We start from the raw sequence: 15,713 nt of genomic DNA on the forward strand, positions 1-15,713 counted from the left end.
ACCTTCACCGTAGACTGGAGCTGCCAGACAGGCAAGGCCATTTATTCGATGCCACTAAGGGAGACTAGTCTGCTTTCCCAGTCCGTCTGTGGCCAGGCCCTTCCTGATTCCCCTCCCACCTGGCTCCTGGGCCCCACAGCCCCCCATTCCTCTGCATTTCTGTTTGGCACTGGTTTTATTTCCTGGAAGCAGCATGCGGATGCAGAGATGGGATGGAAACTTTGACCCCACTCCCAGTTCAGGCCCTGCTCTGTGTCACAGATGGTAAAAGGCCCAGTGTCATGCAGGGTGACAGGCGGGGTCTCTAGTCCCGCTCCACACATAAGAATGCAGGATATGGCTAGGCCAAAAAGGAACACCCACGGAGCCATAGATAGGGGAGTCATACCACTATAGTCTCACTGGCTGCTGGGTTGGAGACACAAACTGCAACCCACCGTCCACTTGTCTCTGCCAACCAACCTCACTCGCTAGTTGCAATCTGCCTCTCTGCAATCCATAATTCACACTCTGTCACGCCACGCCAGGACGCCACACCTCCATGCCACACCACTACACCTCCTTGCTAGATTAGCCATGGCAGTTATATCAGTGGCTAACGGCTAACCGGTAACAGCTGATGACCACCTTTCCATGTGAGGCCAAGAGCCTGGAAACTGTTCTCTGGGGCTCTGTCCCCACACTCTACCCCTACAGGGTCTCGCCTCACAGTCTACATGATAAGCATCTTCCGCGAGGGTCCCTGTGTCATATTAGCCTACAGGCACCTACGGACAGAAAGAAATAGTAGTTTTAGGAACCAACAATGGTAAATCCCTTCCATTTGAGAGGATACATGCTAGCTTTTTGTTCTGGGAAAGGAGGGTCGCTGCCTGTCGTGCGGGGCGGCCTGCGGAGTCTCAGCTCCCGCTCCCCACATAAGACTGCAGGATGTGACTAGGCCAAAAAAGAACACCCACGGAGCCGTAGATAGGGGAGTCATACCACTATAGTCTCACTGGAAGCTGTATTCACACGACGTGCGACCTGCTGTCCAATTTTCTGCCAATTGACCGACTCCCTAGATGCAATCCGCCGTGCTAACTGCAATCTACGCTTGCTAGCTCAGCCACCATCTTCTTGCTAGCCCCCATTTTTTGCTAGCGTAGCCACGGCAGTTATATTAGTGGCCAGTGGCTCACTGGTTATAGCTGATGGCCAACTAGCCACAGCTGATGGCCATCCAATCACAGTTGATGGCCATTTACTACCTGAGCCAGCACCTTTCCACGTGAGGCTGAGAGCCTGGAAACTGCACTCCTGTCTCTGTCCCCACACTGCCACTGGCACCTTTCCCAGTTTGTGGTAGCAGACCTTTATGGCAGTGCTTGGGGTTGAGAGCTACATTGTCTCCACTCTCTTCCTCCACCTCTGCTTCAGAGTTTCCACTGTGGGGCCCCTCTTCTAACAGGCGGACATGAGCTTCCAGAGCCTCCAACTGGGACACCTGGTCCGGCACCTGAGCTATTTCATTAAGCACATCTTCCATGTTGAGACTCAAGGCCGTGAGGAACATCCAGCCCACATGACTGGCTGTAGCCTTCGCCTCCTCCGGCAACCGCTCAGCTAGAACCTGCAGGGCCCTCTCCACACTGGCCGGAGAGCCATCCATGTCCTCCCACCCCTCCTCAGGGGTCCAACTCCTGAGAACAGTGGCCACCGGGCACCACACTCTGTGTAGGGGCCATCTGTTCTCCTGCCCAGAGTCAGATGCCATTTTTACCTGGCCGGAATCTTGCTCGCCACTCCAGGTGTCCGAGTGGGTGGTAGCCTCGGTGTAAGATGTCCATAATCCTTGAAGCCTACAGCAGCAGCAGATCACCAAAAGTAAGCCAACACCTTCCATGGTCAAGAGGGTGGTGTGCCATCTGTAGGCTTGAGTCTCCCAGGCAGACCATGCCTCCCGTTCCCGGTGCAGCTCCTCACAGGCCTCCTGAAGCTGAGCTTTGACACACACAAACTGCTCCACCATCTTTCGTAAAGTTTTGGCCGGCACCATACCCTGCTCGCTGCGCCATTTGTCATGCAGGGTGGTGACAGGCGGGGTCTCTAGTCCCGCTCCCCACATAAGAACACAGGATATGGTGAGGCCAAAAAGGAACACCCACGGAGCCACAGATAGGGGAGTCATACCACTAGTCTTGCTGGCGGCTGGGTTGGAGACACAGGAGGCAGGAGCCACACAATTGGCAACCTGTCGTCCACTTGTCTCTGCCAACCAACCTCACTTGCTAGCTGCAATCCGCCTCTCTGCAATCCATAATCCACACTCTGTCACACCACGCTAGGACACCTCCACGCCACACCACTATACCACCTTGCTAGCGTAGCCACGGCAGTTATATCAGTGGTTAATGACTAACTGGTAACAGCTGATAGCCAACTAGTCACAGCTGATGACCATCTACTACCTGAGCCAGCACCTTTCTATGTGAGGCTGAGAGCCTAGAAACTGCTCTCTGGGGCTCTGTACTCCCACCCAGCCATGTGTGTGTTCTCGGTTTTGTGTATATCTCAGTTGGGCCACTGGCACTGGTTATTGATGCCTTGTTGACAGTCAAAGACACAACCACTATCTTCTTTTTGGTTGTAATGCACCAGGACACGTCTGCCCTTCTGGCTATGTCCTGTCTGGTGTCTGCATCTCATTGCTCACTTTCTAGTCTTTTTCCTCAGCTATTTCCATATCTCCTCGTCACCCACCCCCATCATTGCATCAGAACCTTCTAGAGTTCTGTTTCCCCCGCCCAGCCTAACTCTACTCCTTCTTTCAGGGAGCCTCCCGACTGCAAGCCCTGTACCAGCACTGTCCTTCCTCTCACTGCAGGGAGAACCCTACCTGTCCCTCCACTCCTGCACTGTGTCTGCCTCTGCTGTAGTCTGTGAGCCTGACCTGGGGCCGGGGTGCTCTGCCTCCTTTCCTTGATGGCAGTTTCACAAGGCAGGTCTGTTTACTCAGAGATTTGCTCACCTTCACTCCATCAATCAATAGAGGTACTCAGAACACCTGCTGTGTGCTTGGCAGCCAGGCCCTGTGCCAAGTGATGGGGCTGGAGCTCTGAGTGACACAGTCCAGATGCAAGAAGTTCCCCCGCGGCAGGAAGTGGGTGGGCAGTGCAGTGTGGACCTTCTATAGCAGAGGTGAGAAGTGAGTGCAAAGGCCTCTGAGGGCATGCAGGTCAGACATGGAAGACTTCACAGAGGAGGTAACTATTGGAATCCCAAGGGAAAGGCCTGTGCAAGAGCATGAAGTGGTGACCAAAGTGGAGTGTGCAGAGTAGAGGGAATGGGACTTGCTGATGGCAGGCTTGGGGCTTTCTCCTGATCATGAGCCAAGTCAGGACAACCCATGGGCATCTGGACTCTGTCTCAGATACTGTCTTGGCTGCAGGGGCTGTTCTGGGGCCAGGAAATATTTGTAGGCTCAGGACCTAGACTGCCTTTCTATTGAATTAAATTCCCTAGACCCTTCATTTCCCATCCTCTCTGGACTCACTTTTCAGGGTCACTGCCTCCATCCCCATCTCCTAAGTTGCTTCAAACAGGCCTAAACCAAGAGGGTATTTTACTTCAAAGTCCCAAGGATGACAGATACCGTCTTTGTCTTGTTACTGCTCAGGTTCCTGGCAGTCCCTCTACTTATCTAACCTCCCAGAATAGAGAAGGGTCACAGTTACCATTTAGTGGGTACATGCAAGGGAATGCACCCAGTATGTCATATACTTTATTCCATTTAATTTTCACAACACTCTGGGAAGTAGGTGTTCGTGTCCCCCAGTTTGCCAACGGGGAAAATGAGGCTTAGGGAGTTAAATGATGAGGTCACATGTTTAGAAAGCCGCAAAGGCACTATGCTAACCTATGTCTGCCTCCTCAACCCGTGCTCTTAAAAAAGGGACTTTTACTCCAAACTTGTCATTGTTCAAGTGAGCAAATAGATGCTGGAATGGAGAGTGACATGCCCACGCTCACACCTGGGCTATACAGGGTCACACACTTCTCCCTCTGACTATATCCCCATCTCTCTGACTGTGACCCCAAGGACATCCCACCTCTGTCCTGCTGGAAGGTCAGCTGCATCCTTGCACCAGTGGACAAAGAGCCAGCTTCTCACTGTCCTCTGGAGACTTCAATAGGAGACCAGGATTCTCAGTCCCCACACAGGAAAGCCATGAATATAAATTCCATCTCTGAGCCTGGACTCATAGACCACCCCACTCCCAAGCCCTTGACTTAGGCTCTGGGGGCCCTAAGAAGGAGAAACAGGAGAGTGGAGAGTTTGCAGCATGAAGCTGCAATAGAGAAATGCGCAATGATATGAATAAATTTGAATAATAATGAGGGCAATGCCTGAATTAATAATGCTGGCTATTCACCTGACCCACTCCCTCCGCTGGAAATATGGGTGAGCCTATCCTTTGCTTTTTTAGAAGACATGGATGAGATGTCAGGTCATCAGAGTTAGGTTGCTGCTCACAGAGTGTGGGGGAGGAGCACTGTTTCTGCAGACCCAAAGAGCTAGATCTGCACACTTAACAAAAGGCTGCGTCTTTGTATTAATTCATGTGCTGGCCATCAGTCCACTCCTGGCCCACCCCATCTCCCTCTGTCCTCTTTATGTGCAGCAACCAATGTGGATGTCAGCTGTTTAGGGAAATTCAGAGGAAAGAGCATGGCCCTTGACCTTGAACAGAGGTTCCCGTTCTGGTGGAACAGATAGAACAAATGCCCCACTTCATCAGCTGTCCTCTACCCCATGATAAACAAAAGCTGGGGCACACACTCTCTGATAGCATAGGACAGGACATCCCATGGATAGAGCTGTGACAGCAGGGCTGAATGATGGGACAAGCTGTGCTTGCCCAAAAAGCTAAGGGACCAAACTAGGAGGACTTCCTGGAAGAGAGGAATGTGGAGCAGGTTTGCAAAGAAAGGAAGAAACGAAGCTGGAAGAGGAAAAGGAAGAAGGGAGGGAATGAGACTAGGAGACTAGGATAATTTAGAGGGAGGTTTTGGAATGGGGAGGGACACATTCCATTTACTTACACACAAAGTGATGGAGGATCAGAGAAATTTTGGAAAGTTCAGTTTGGAAACAGTTGGATTTGGAGATTGTGATCTCTACAGAGTTGAAAGGGGAAGGAATCCCTTGAGTTCTGTGGAAGACTGATTTCAGTTACAGTGGTTGACAGATTGGGGACATGGGTAGGAAGCCGCAGACCTCTCCTTTTGCTGTCTCACAGCCCCTCCATTTTTTCTCCTCTTCCCCACAGTCAGGCACAGGAAGCTAAGGCACAGGAAGCTCCTAGAGCTGTGCACAGTGCCCAGGTCTGCCCCCCACAGGGCAACCAGACTGGTTGGAGTGTGGGGGTGGGAGCAGTGTGGGAGAAGAAATCACCATCCAATTCCCTGCTTCATTTAGGCTCCACAATTAAAGACAATTACTCTGCAGTTCTCTAATCAAATGCTCCTGGCCAAGCTGCCAGCCGGGCAGCCATGTGTAGCTCCCACAGCCAGAGGGAACAAAGTCACATCACTTTTCAGCTCCTACAATGTGGGAGGCTGAGCATGTGCAGGGTGTCCGTGTGTGTGCCCTTATGCTCCTGTCATGTGGGATCCAAGGTTTAAACACACGGAACAGGGCGAGTATGCCATGAAGTAGGTTCAGAGCCACTTCGTTTTGGATACAAAGCCACCCAGGCAGTTTATATACACACACGTGGACATCCCTGACCCCTAGAAGCTGCCCTTCTGTACTCTCAGGATGCATTCATGGGGAATTCTACTTGGCATAGTTGCACACGTGTGTTACCTCATGTGCTCACACGGCACATGTCCAAGTAGAGGTACGGTGGTATATTCATGTCTCAAAGATTGAGGGGGACTGTGCTATCACCAGCAGCATTTATTTGTTGTAAAGTTCCTAGAAGAGAAGAATGTGCTTTACACAAACTTTGCTTCAGCCTCTCTCCTGCGCCCTACTCAGGCAATGTCTGCTCAGAGGCCAAAAACTCATTTTAATATCAGTCTGAGCACTTTTTATTGATTCAACAAGCTTTTATTAAGCACTAGAGCCAGTGCTGAAGCAAACTGATATGGATGTGGGAGGAGGCGGTCGTAAAGGAAGACCCGAGGACCTAGAGTACCAAGACTCATATTCGAATCCCAGCTCTGCCCTTAACTCACTGCCTGTCCTTGGGTAAGTCACTCATCTCCCTGGACCTCATGTCTTCCTCTGTAAAAGGAAAGGGTTTGACTAGCCTAGTCTCTAAGGCCAGTATATAGCACTGCACCACTTTCTATGATTGCTAAGTATTTTGGCTCCTGAAAGCATCCCCATGGGCCATGGAGGGAGAAAGGAATCAGGGGTGAGCGCATGACATCTTGGAGGGAAGGGATTGGGGCTAAAGTAGGACAGGGACTGGAGGATCCACCTGTCCAGTCTTCATCTCTCTCTCCAGCCTAATGTAGTGTGGGAGCAAGTACCTGGGAAGGGTGGCTTTTTGATGGAGCCCCCCTGCTCATGCATTTCCTTATCCAGTGCTGACTTTGACTTTGCCAGGGACCCAGACACGCTTCAGCCAGGAGCCAGCTGACCAGACTGTGGTGGCCGGACAGCAGGCTGTGCTCCCCTGTGTGCTGCTCAACTACTCAGGGATCGTGCAATGGACCAAGGACGGGCTGGCGCTGGGCATGGGCCAGGGACTCAAAGGTGAGTGGGGCTACCCAGCAAGCCCAGCATCCAAACTATCCCATCTATGCAACACTCCCTCCCAACCCGCCCAAACAGACTCCTGGACTCAGCATCTCTTAGTTTCACATCTCACCACATTCCTTCTCTTTTCTTTAGCCCCTCTTTTCTCATATGTGTGGGTCAGACTCTCTCCCTGTCCTCCTGAGCTCTGTCTCCACTGCTTTCCAAACCCCGCAGCTCTGCCTTTCCTCCTGCTTGTGGGCTCACTCAAAAAAGGCAAGGGAAAGCCTGGGGATCAAAGGAAACCAAGAGACCTTTATGTAAAAGAGCTTCAGACAGACAAGACACCAGGAGAGCTGCTGCCGCAGACAGTGGTGAAGTAGGAGGTGCTGGGAGATAGAGTCCCCTGCAGAGCAGAGCAGAGGAGAGACAGGAAACTTCCTTGTCCCATACGTGTTTCATGCTAGGCTGGCTTTGCTCCAGTCTTTCCTGCCCCCTGTCCAGGCAATGTCTGCTCAGAGGCCAAAAACTAATTTTAATATCAGCCTAAGCACTTTTTAATTTATTCATTCAACAAGCCTTTATTAAGCACTATGGAGCCAACATAATGAGTTGGTAAAAAAATAAACAAACAAGCCAAACAACCAACCTATATTCCAAAGAAAATAAAGATACTTTTGGAAAGGCTGCCTGGCAGAGTGGATGAGGAGTCAAGAAACCTGGTGCTAGTCCGGCTTCTGCCTCCTACCAGCTGGGTGACATTAGGAAAGCCACTTCACCTCTCTGGGCCTCAGTTTACCACTGTGTAAAATAGTATAATAGTCACGGACCTGTCTGCCTTACAAGTGAGTTTTGAACCTAATGAGAGAATATGCTTTGTGAAAACACACTGTTCACTATAAAGCAGAGTAAGGATAAAAATATAGGAGGGACTGTATGTTTTTATTTTTATGGTTGATTATTTGCTATGGATTCCATGTACAGGACAAGTGGGGGAAATTTGTGTGTATAGAGCAATCTGTATAAAGGAAAGAAATGATTCTGGTAGATCTATTGATAATAGAAACAGAAAGAAACTGGGAGAGAGAGAAAGAGAGATCAATAGATATGTAGTGAGGAGAATCAATAGCCTCTGGACAGTGGGAAATAATGGAAGGGAACTGATGGTGGGAAACTGGGGAGGGGAGGGCAAGGGAGACTAGATTGCAAGGGCCAGTGGTTGAGTCCCACATGCCACAGCCACAGCTTCTGCAGCTAACAGAAATCTCTGGTTTAGGGGCTCCTTGAGGGAGTTGGGCCTCATCCATCCCTCCCTTGCCCAGTGAGCCTTGGGTTTCCCATAGTCCCCAGTGAGCTCATATCTGTGCTGCAGTGCCCTGTATTTCATAGCACCTGCGCACCTCCTCTTCTCTCCCTCTCCTTTCTCCCTACTGTCTGCCTTTAATTTTTTCCCCTCTTTATTTCCTATTATTATGAGAGACATTTGTCTGCAAATAGCTTTGGAGATTTCATCTGCTCCTGCTCATCCCCTACTTCTGCTCACCACCCCTCCCGCCCCCTCCCAACCTTGCTGTGGGAGGTTGTGACATCACAGTGTCCACATCTGGGACCTCATCCTCATCAACTGGGATGGGGTCCCTGGAGAGGGTAGAGGGAAGAATGCTGGCCTGAAATGAGATAATGAGATGTAGACCCTGGCATGGGCATAAGAAGTGGGCAGAGGGTGTTCCCAGTCTTTCAGGCTGGCTTCCAGGTTGGGACGGGGCTCACGCTGGGCTCCCCCTTTCTGTTCCCGCAGCCTGGCCGCGGTACCGGGTCATGGGCTCTGCAGACGCCGGGCAGTACAACCTGGAGATCACAGACGCCGAGCTCTCTGACGATGCCTCTTATGAATGTCAGGCCACGGAGGCCGCCCTGCGCTCCCGGCGGGCAAAACTCACCGTGCTCAGTAATAGCCCTCAGCTTCCCACAGTGCTCTCAGCCCACTCCTCCTGTCTCTTTCTCTTGGCATCCTGGCAATCCTTAACCTTCTTCAGTTACCTCTTTCGTTTTATACTTCTCCCTCTCTGTTCCTGGCCTCGTGCCTGCCTTCACTGTCCCTCTATATCCCTAGCTTTCCCTCCCCAACTCCTTTTAACTTCTGAAGCCAGGTCCAGATTGAAGAAAGCAAAATGGAGATGTGGGCAGCCACTGGCAAGACATGTAGGGTGGGTGAGGTCTGGCATCCTGTGCTCAGGCCACTCAAGGACTTGCTGTGCTTCTGGACATAAAGCTTTCCCCACCAGAGCAGAAGAGTATTGGGATGACAGAGACCCAGCGCTCGCTTTCCCAGCCTCTCCTGGCAGACAGACTTGTTGGTGAGGGAGCCTCTCCTTTTCTCTCTCCCACTCAGCTGCCTCAGAGCCCCAGAAACTGCCCCTTTTGCTCCTTTTCCTCCTCACTCAGCCCTTCCTCCCCTTTGCATCTTCCTTTCCTCCCTCAGCGCTCACCCCCACTCCTCACATTCACCTGGAAGCCTCCTCAGAGAACAGGGAAGCAGGGCTGGAAGGAATGGGCTGAGAGCTGAGGACTGGGGTGGTGGAGTTCTGGCTGCATCTGGATGGGGCCCTGGAGGAAAGTATGTCTCTCAGCAGCTGCCCAAGGGGCACAGAGCAGATGTCCCTCTATGGTAACAACCAAAGCCATTTGCATAATGAAGGGGTTCTCCTGCACATAGTACAGGAATGAAGCCAGCTCTAACATGCCCCCTGCCTCTATTGGGCCTCTCTTGCTGGACCTCTGGCTCTATCAGTCTTTCTGTCTCCCTCAAGCTCAGGGGCTCTCCCTAGGCCTCCACCTCTGTTTTGCTTTCTGTCTCTGGCTCTGTCTGTCTGTGACCCTCTCTCTTCTCTTTTGTTATCAACCCTCTCTTTTTTCCTGCCTCCACTTGATCTGTCCTGCTCCCTCTCTTTTTCCTCCCCTAACCAGAAATCGTTGAAGTGGGGGAAGCCCCCAGGATGGATGGGAGGAAGGGGAGCTTATATGAGTGAACTTGGACACAAGGAAGTTTTTCACCTGGGCAGGGGAACATGACAAGTCTTCCAAGTGTGGCAGGGAGAGGCCTGGACTGGGATCAGGAGACCTGGGCCATTATTGCACCCAAGAGTCTGAAGAGGTCATGACCTCTGGACATTAGTTTCCTTGTCTGTTATGTGGCAAAATGACATCAGTCTTTTCTTAACTGCCACTTTGCTGCTCCCTGTGCAAGGAGTTGTAAAACTGTGAAGTTCTGGGCAAATGTGAGGAGTCAGAATAAGTCAGGACTGGAGGGATCCCACAGCCAATTTCATTGGATGTAAAGGCTCTGAAGGACTAGGACTCAGGGCTAGTAGATGACTTGCTTTTCTTCTCTGGCGAGGACAGAATGGGAAGAATTACCGGTAGCAAGGAGTAGGATTGAAGTTAGGGAGCAAGAGTTAATTGACCACCAGGAATGGGCATGGGAAGACAAAACATCATCTTCCATCCCTTGTTGGAGTGTATGTGAGCTCCATGCTAGACCAGGCATTCCAAAGGAACCATGAGATTCATAGGAGACCTCTCTTTTTTCTCTCCCCAACTGTCTCTGTTTTGGGTGCTAGAATGTGGTACTTCTGCCCTGGAAAACTCCCATCCTAATGAAGAGTCCCTGATAATCTTCCTTTCCCTTTCCCACTGAGGCACAGAAATAGAAATAAAGAGAAATGAAGAAAGGCCAACCAAGCCCCTAGGTATTGTAGGAACAGGGCTTATGAGTGGCTTGGTTAAATCAAGGAAGACTTCCTAGAAGAGGAGAATATAAATGGGAACCGCAGATTGAAGCGCATCTCGTTAAAAAGTTTCCAAGTCAATTAGGGAGAGCCATATCAGTGAGGGAGCTGACTGTCTTGTTTTGACTGCATGGTTGGTGTTAAGGGTGTGGGCCTTTGTAGCCTATTTGGGCGAACGAGGGAAGCAAGGAAAGGCCCCAAAAATAAAAGAGATGAAAGATTAGTCTGACCGCTTCTTTCCCTTCCTTGTCTCTCTTGAATTCTCAAACTACCTGCCACCTGCAGCCTTGAGGACACCATAATGAGGCAGGACATTTGTCACATCTTCCCGTTTACCTTCATACACACAGCTTTTGCTCATGGTAGTCCAGGGCCCACTCACTGGGCAGGGCAGAGTCAAAAGTGGGCTGTGTCCAGTGCCCAGTATCAGCCTTACTGCACATAGCCAGCCTCATCAGCTCCGCCCACCAGCAGCTATATCCCTCCAACCCCCACCCCAGGCTAGGCTTCTTCACAGAATGACCTTTCATTCTTCCTGCAGCAGGACTTTAAGAAGCTGTCTCCCACCCCGCTCAGACACAGACATAATATAGATCTACAGACCTGCAGCTCCCTCATTATTCACAGTGATAACAACTTGAGTGCAGCAGTGAGAAGCATAGTCCGGGGTCCGTAGGCCTGGTTCACCTCTCGCTCTCCTGTCTGTGAGCACATTTGCTTAACCTCCCTGAACCTCAGTACCTTATCCAAAAATTGGGGTTAATGGTATTTATCATGAAAGGAGTAATGAAATATGCTTGATGGTGAGGATTAAGTGACATCATATACACAAGGCACTTTGGCTGAAGCACTTGGTGAACATTCAGTGAGTAGTAGAAACATTGTTGATTGCATTACAGTTCACATATGTCCTTACATCCTGGATCTCATTTCCCCTTCACAATAACAACCCTGGGGAATGGGTCTTAATGTTCTTTTTGAAATTTTATAAACAAGGAAACTGAGGCCACAGATACATGTACATATTGATATGCAAATTTGTCACAAACCATAAAATTTGTTCAAGGACATACACATGGAAACATGCTGTCCAACTAACTGATGGCTGAGCAGACACCTCAACAGCCTATTTTCCTTTGCCCCAGACAGAGAGAGAAAGGTGGGCTGATGACAGAGGTGACAGATGGACGGTCTTTCCCTGAACAAAGGGAAAGGGCCAAGCTTACACAGGAAGGGAGAGCTGATGGGAAGAGAAGCCTGCCCACAGGAGGGATTTCTTGTATCCCTTCATCCTCCCCATCCTCCCGTGAAAGCACAAGGCCTCTGCTCATCCAGGACATTCCTCCTGGGTGTGCCAGCAAAGCATGATCTTGAGCGTCCCAGGTAGACCACGAGACCCTGACTGGCAGCTCTTTATCCAAGTTTTTCCACCTTGCTCTCCTTCCCACCCCATTTCCAAATCTGCACCCATCTGGTACTAGAACCAGGTGCACCAGTGAGCAAAGAGGAGGAGCCAGGGATTCAGTGGATGATTCACTAGCCAGGAGTTGGAGACAGTGATGGTTCTTGTCCAAGCAGTAAAGCAAACACATTCCACACATCACCCATGCCCTACACTACAATCCATATACGATGCCTCATCTAACCTTCATGAGGGCCCCGTGGGCAGGCACTGTTATGTCTCTGTTAAAGAAACAGACTCACTCAGTGACTTGAGAGACTCAGCCAACATCACATGACAGGTAAATAAAGGTGCCAGGATTTAAAACCAGGGCAGCCTGATTCTAAATGTCATACTTTTCCCATTCTATAACTCTGCGTGCACGAGTTGAGCAAAATGATGGGACAGGCTACAAGTAGTTCCTTTTTTCTAGAAACCCCAGAGTGGAGACCATCATTTCATAAACTTTAGGACAGCCCTGCCCACCACTGTACTCCATGGGCCTCCAAGGGTTCACTCTGAAGCGTTCCCTTGGGGAGCCCCCTCTGAGTCTTTCCCAGTCAAAAACAAACAAAACCCTATTTCTAGCCTGATGTGGACCACAAAAATTATAATCAAAATGTGTCGGCCTTTATCTCATCAATCACTTATTCAGTAATTCAGCTAATGTCTCCTAGGACATGCTCACCACCGAGTTCTGAGCTAGTCACTGGGGCTTTAAGAGAAAATAAGAAGTATCCTCTGCCCTCAGGGAACTTACAGTCTGGTTTCACCTGAGCATTTATTTAGAAGTCTGTTGGGATAGGACAGGGAGAGACCCCCTGATTGTCTCGTATTAGACATCTGCAGTTCAATTCCTTCAGCACTTCACAAGAGCCTACTTGCTCATGTTCTGGGCACTGGAGACTGTAAATATTAGTGAGGCAGGGTCCCTGCTTTTCCAGGAATAACGGTTTGGTGGCAGGTTGTGGGAAGTGGGGGGCGAGAAGGTGTGGATAACCACCATAAGTAACCCAAACACAAGGTACATGGTGTGAGGAGCTCTGAGTGACTTGCCAGGACACAGGTGGTGGTTTGAAGGGGGGTGTGGCGTGGCATGGAAGGCCTTGTGCAGCAACTGGGATGTGAACAAGATAGGTAGCACTTCAACAGGAGCTCTGAGGGAAAGAAGAGCAGAAGCAAAGACGAGGTGGTGAGAGTGCAGGACTTGGCCGAAATAGCCCTGAACAGCAGGCTGAGGTGCTTGGTACTCATGCTTATGGCAGTTGGTATCCATTGAAGGTGTTTGAACAGGGCAATGGCAGTCTTAGCTGTGCTATAGAGAAAATAACCTGCCAGCAGTGATGGATGAGTTGGAGCCAGCAGGGACTAGAGTCAAAGAGTCCATTTGGGAGGCTGCTATAATGGACCCACTCATCTGGCTGCTGCAGGGCAGAGGAGCAGGCAGGAGAGAATGAATGGAAGAAGCTCCACAGAGGTAGCCACCTTTCTATGCCAGGCCCTCCAAGGTATCAGCTGTACTCAAACCCTGACTGAGATAGTCTAGCCCTTTCGTAATTTGAGGCCATTCCCCTTATCTGTATATATCCTTGAGCAATGGCAAGGGATATAGTACCCAGGCTATTGAGGGCCTTAGGTGAAGCCCCCACAGGAGAACAGATAAAATAACTATATTAGGCAGTAAGGGTGGCACCGTCTCACCCAGGAGTGGGCATGAGGAGGGAAGGATGCCTCCAGAGACAGGAGTTTTAGTCATCAGGGTAGTGTTGTCTGAACCCTGGACTGACTTTCCTTTGCTCTGCCCCACAGTACCCCCGGAAGACACCAGGATTGATGGAGGTCCTGTGCTTCTGCTACAGGCAGGCACCCCCCACAACCTCACGTGCCGAGCCTTCAATGCCAAGCCTGCTGCCACCATCATCTGGTTCCGGGACGGGACGCAGCAGGAGGGCGCTGTGGCCAGCACGGTGAGACCCTGCCTGCTCCTCCAGCTCCTCTTGGTCCTTATCCCAGATTCCTTATCCCAGATTCCTTTCCTACTTGGGTCTGACCACAGACTCAGGGGGCTGCAGATGAGAGAAGAGGCCTTAGAGGTGATCTGGTCCAACCCTCTCATTATACAATTAGGAAGACTGAGGCCCAGAGAAGAGAAGTGAACTCCCAGGTTCACAATACTATTCAGTAGCTGAGCAGAGACCAAGAATAATAGTAATAATAGCTATGTTGATGAAGCACCTATTGTGTGCCAGGCACTATGTATGCCAAGCTCTTTGTGGACAGTGTCCCTTAATCCTGATCGGAGTTTCATAAGTTAGGGGTTATTTCCAACTTACAATGAGGAAACTGATGGTCAGAGAAGTTGAGTGACTTGTCCCAGGTCACACAGCTGACATGCTTAGAGCTGGGGTTTGTACCTGGGTACAGGTACAGACAGTGCTCTCTCTATTGAGCACCTCAACCTCCTTCCCTCATCCTCTAGTTGGCACATTTCCTCAGTCGGCCCAACTAAGAGGCTGGGGAGGCAGGGATCATTGTATACATTTCATAGATGAAGAACTGTAGCAGAGAAAGACATCAAGTGATTTGCCCAGAAACACATGGCAAAGTTGATAGTGAAGATGGATCAGAATCCAGATCTCCTGTTTGGCGTTCCTTCTGTCGTCTGGGGGCTTTTAAACATATGTGTACCCAGCCCTTTACTATGTGCAGCAAGAGACACTTTTCATTGTGGGGAGAAGTGTTTCCCCAAAATGTTGCTCATCTGTGTGCATTAGAGGGCGGCCCCAGAGAGAACCTGGATTAGCTCTGCCCTTGACACCTTGGACCATTCACTTCCCTCTGGCCTTAGTTTCACCATTTGACAAATGAGAGTTTGGCCTCAGTGGTGCTTAACTTTTTCACCACCAAGAACTCTCTTATTTTTGTCCTCTAGGATTACATGTATTGAAATATTTTGGCAACCAAACAAGCTGATTTTTTAATGGCCACTTGTCATCCACCCCTCTTTTTTAATATTCCTTACTTAAAGACCTTGGTGCTGCAAAGCAGCACAAGGGAGCCGCTGTTACTGTACTGGGCTGATTCTGCTGTGGCCCAGGAGAGATACGTATATTGCTGTCATATTGCAGGCCTTACTTTGGCTAATAGTATGGTTTGCCTTTGGCAGTTTGCAATAAGGAAACAGCCCCAGGGTTCCTTTGACCATAGTTAGGGATCTCAGGTTGGATACCACAGAGCCAGTTAGAGACTTTTGAGCCTGAGTCCTTTCCCTGCCCTCAAGGAGTTTATGGTCTAGCAGGAGAAACCTAAGATTGGAAATATCCAGACATGATGCCTAAAAGGCATGGCAGAATGTGCCTAGAGCCATGTGTAAGACAGACTGCCTGTGAGACAAGTTCAGGCTACGAGAGAGTCTTGAGAGCTGCATTGGCTAAGGAAGGCTTTGTAGAAGGAGGAGGGACTTAAACTGAATTTAGAGAATTCCAGGAATGAGGCTCAAAACCATGGGGAAAACTGTGCTACACACAGAGTGAACTCTAATGCAAACTATGGACTTTAGTTAGTATCAATATTAATAATGTATCAATGTTTGTTCATCATTTGTAACACATGTATCACACTAATGATTCATGTTAGTAATGGGAACTGTAGGGTGGAGGAGGAGAGCATATGGGCATTCTCTGTGTTCTCTTTCAATTTTTTTGTAAAGTTAAAACTCATCTAAAAAATAAAGTCTACTAACTGAAAACAA

General features: G+C 49.9%; 1 protein-coding gene across 4 annotated transcripts in view; it reads left to right on the forward strand.

The window, feature by feature from the left end:
* The window catches only part of KIRREL1 (kirre like nephrin family adhesion molecule 1), a 117,887-nt gene that overhangs the window by 93,380 nt on the left and 8,794 nt on the right, over positions 1-15,713 (forward strand). For 2 of the 4 annotated variants that reach the window (XM_081026687.1, XM_081026686.1), the window contains exons 2-4: positions 6,602-6,751; positions 8,532-8,681; positions 13,772-13,929. In XM_081026687.1, the coding sequence (XP_080882813.1) occupies positions 6,602-6,751; positions 8,532-8,681; positions 13,772-13,929 (458 nt within the window). The remainder of the gene's footprint in view (positions 1-6,601; positions 6,752-8,531; positions 8,682-13,771; positions 13,930-15,713) is intronic. The other 2 variants (XM_081026688.1, XM_081026689.1) reach the window with 1 other exon arrangement.

Source organism: Rhinolophus hipposideros, assembly GCF_964194185.1.
Source record: "Rhinolophus hipposideros genome assembly, chromosome: 19".
Lineage (NCBI taxonomy): Eukaryota > Metazoa > Chordata > Mammalia > Chiroptera > Rhinolophidae > Rhinolophus > Rhinolophus hipposideros.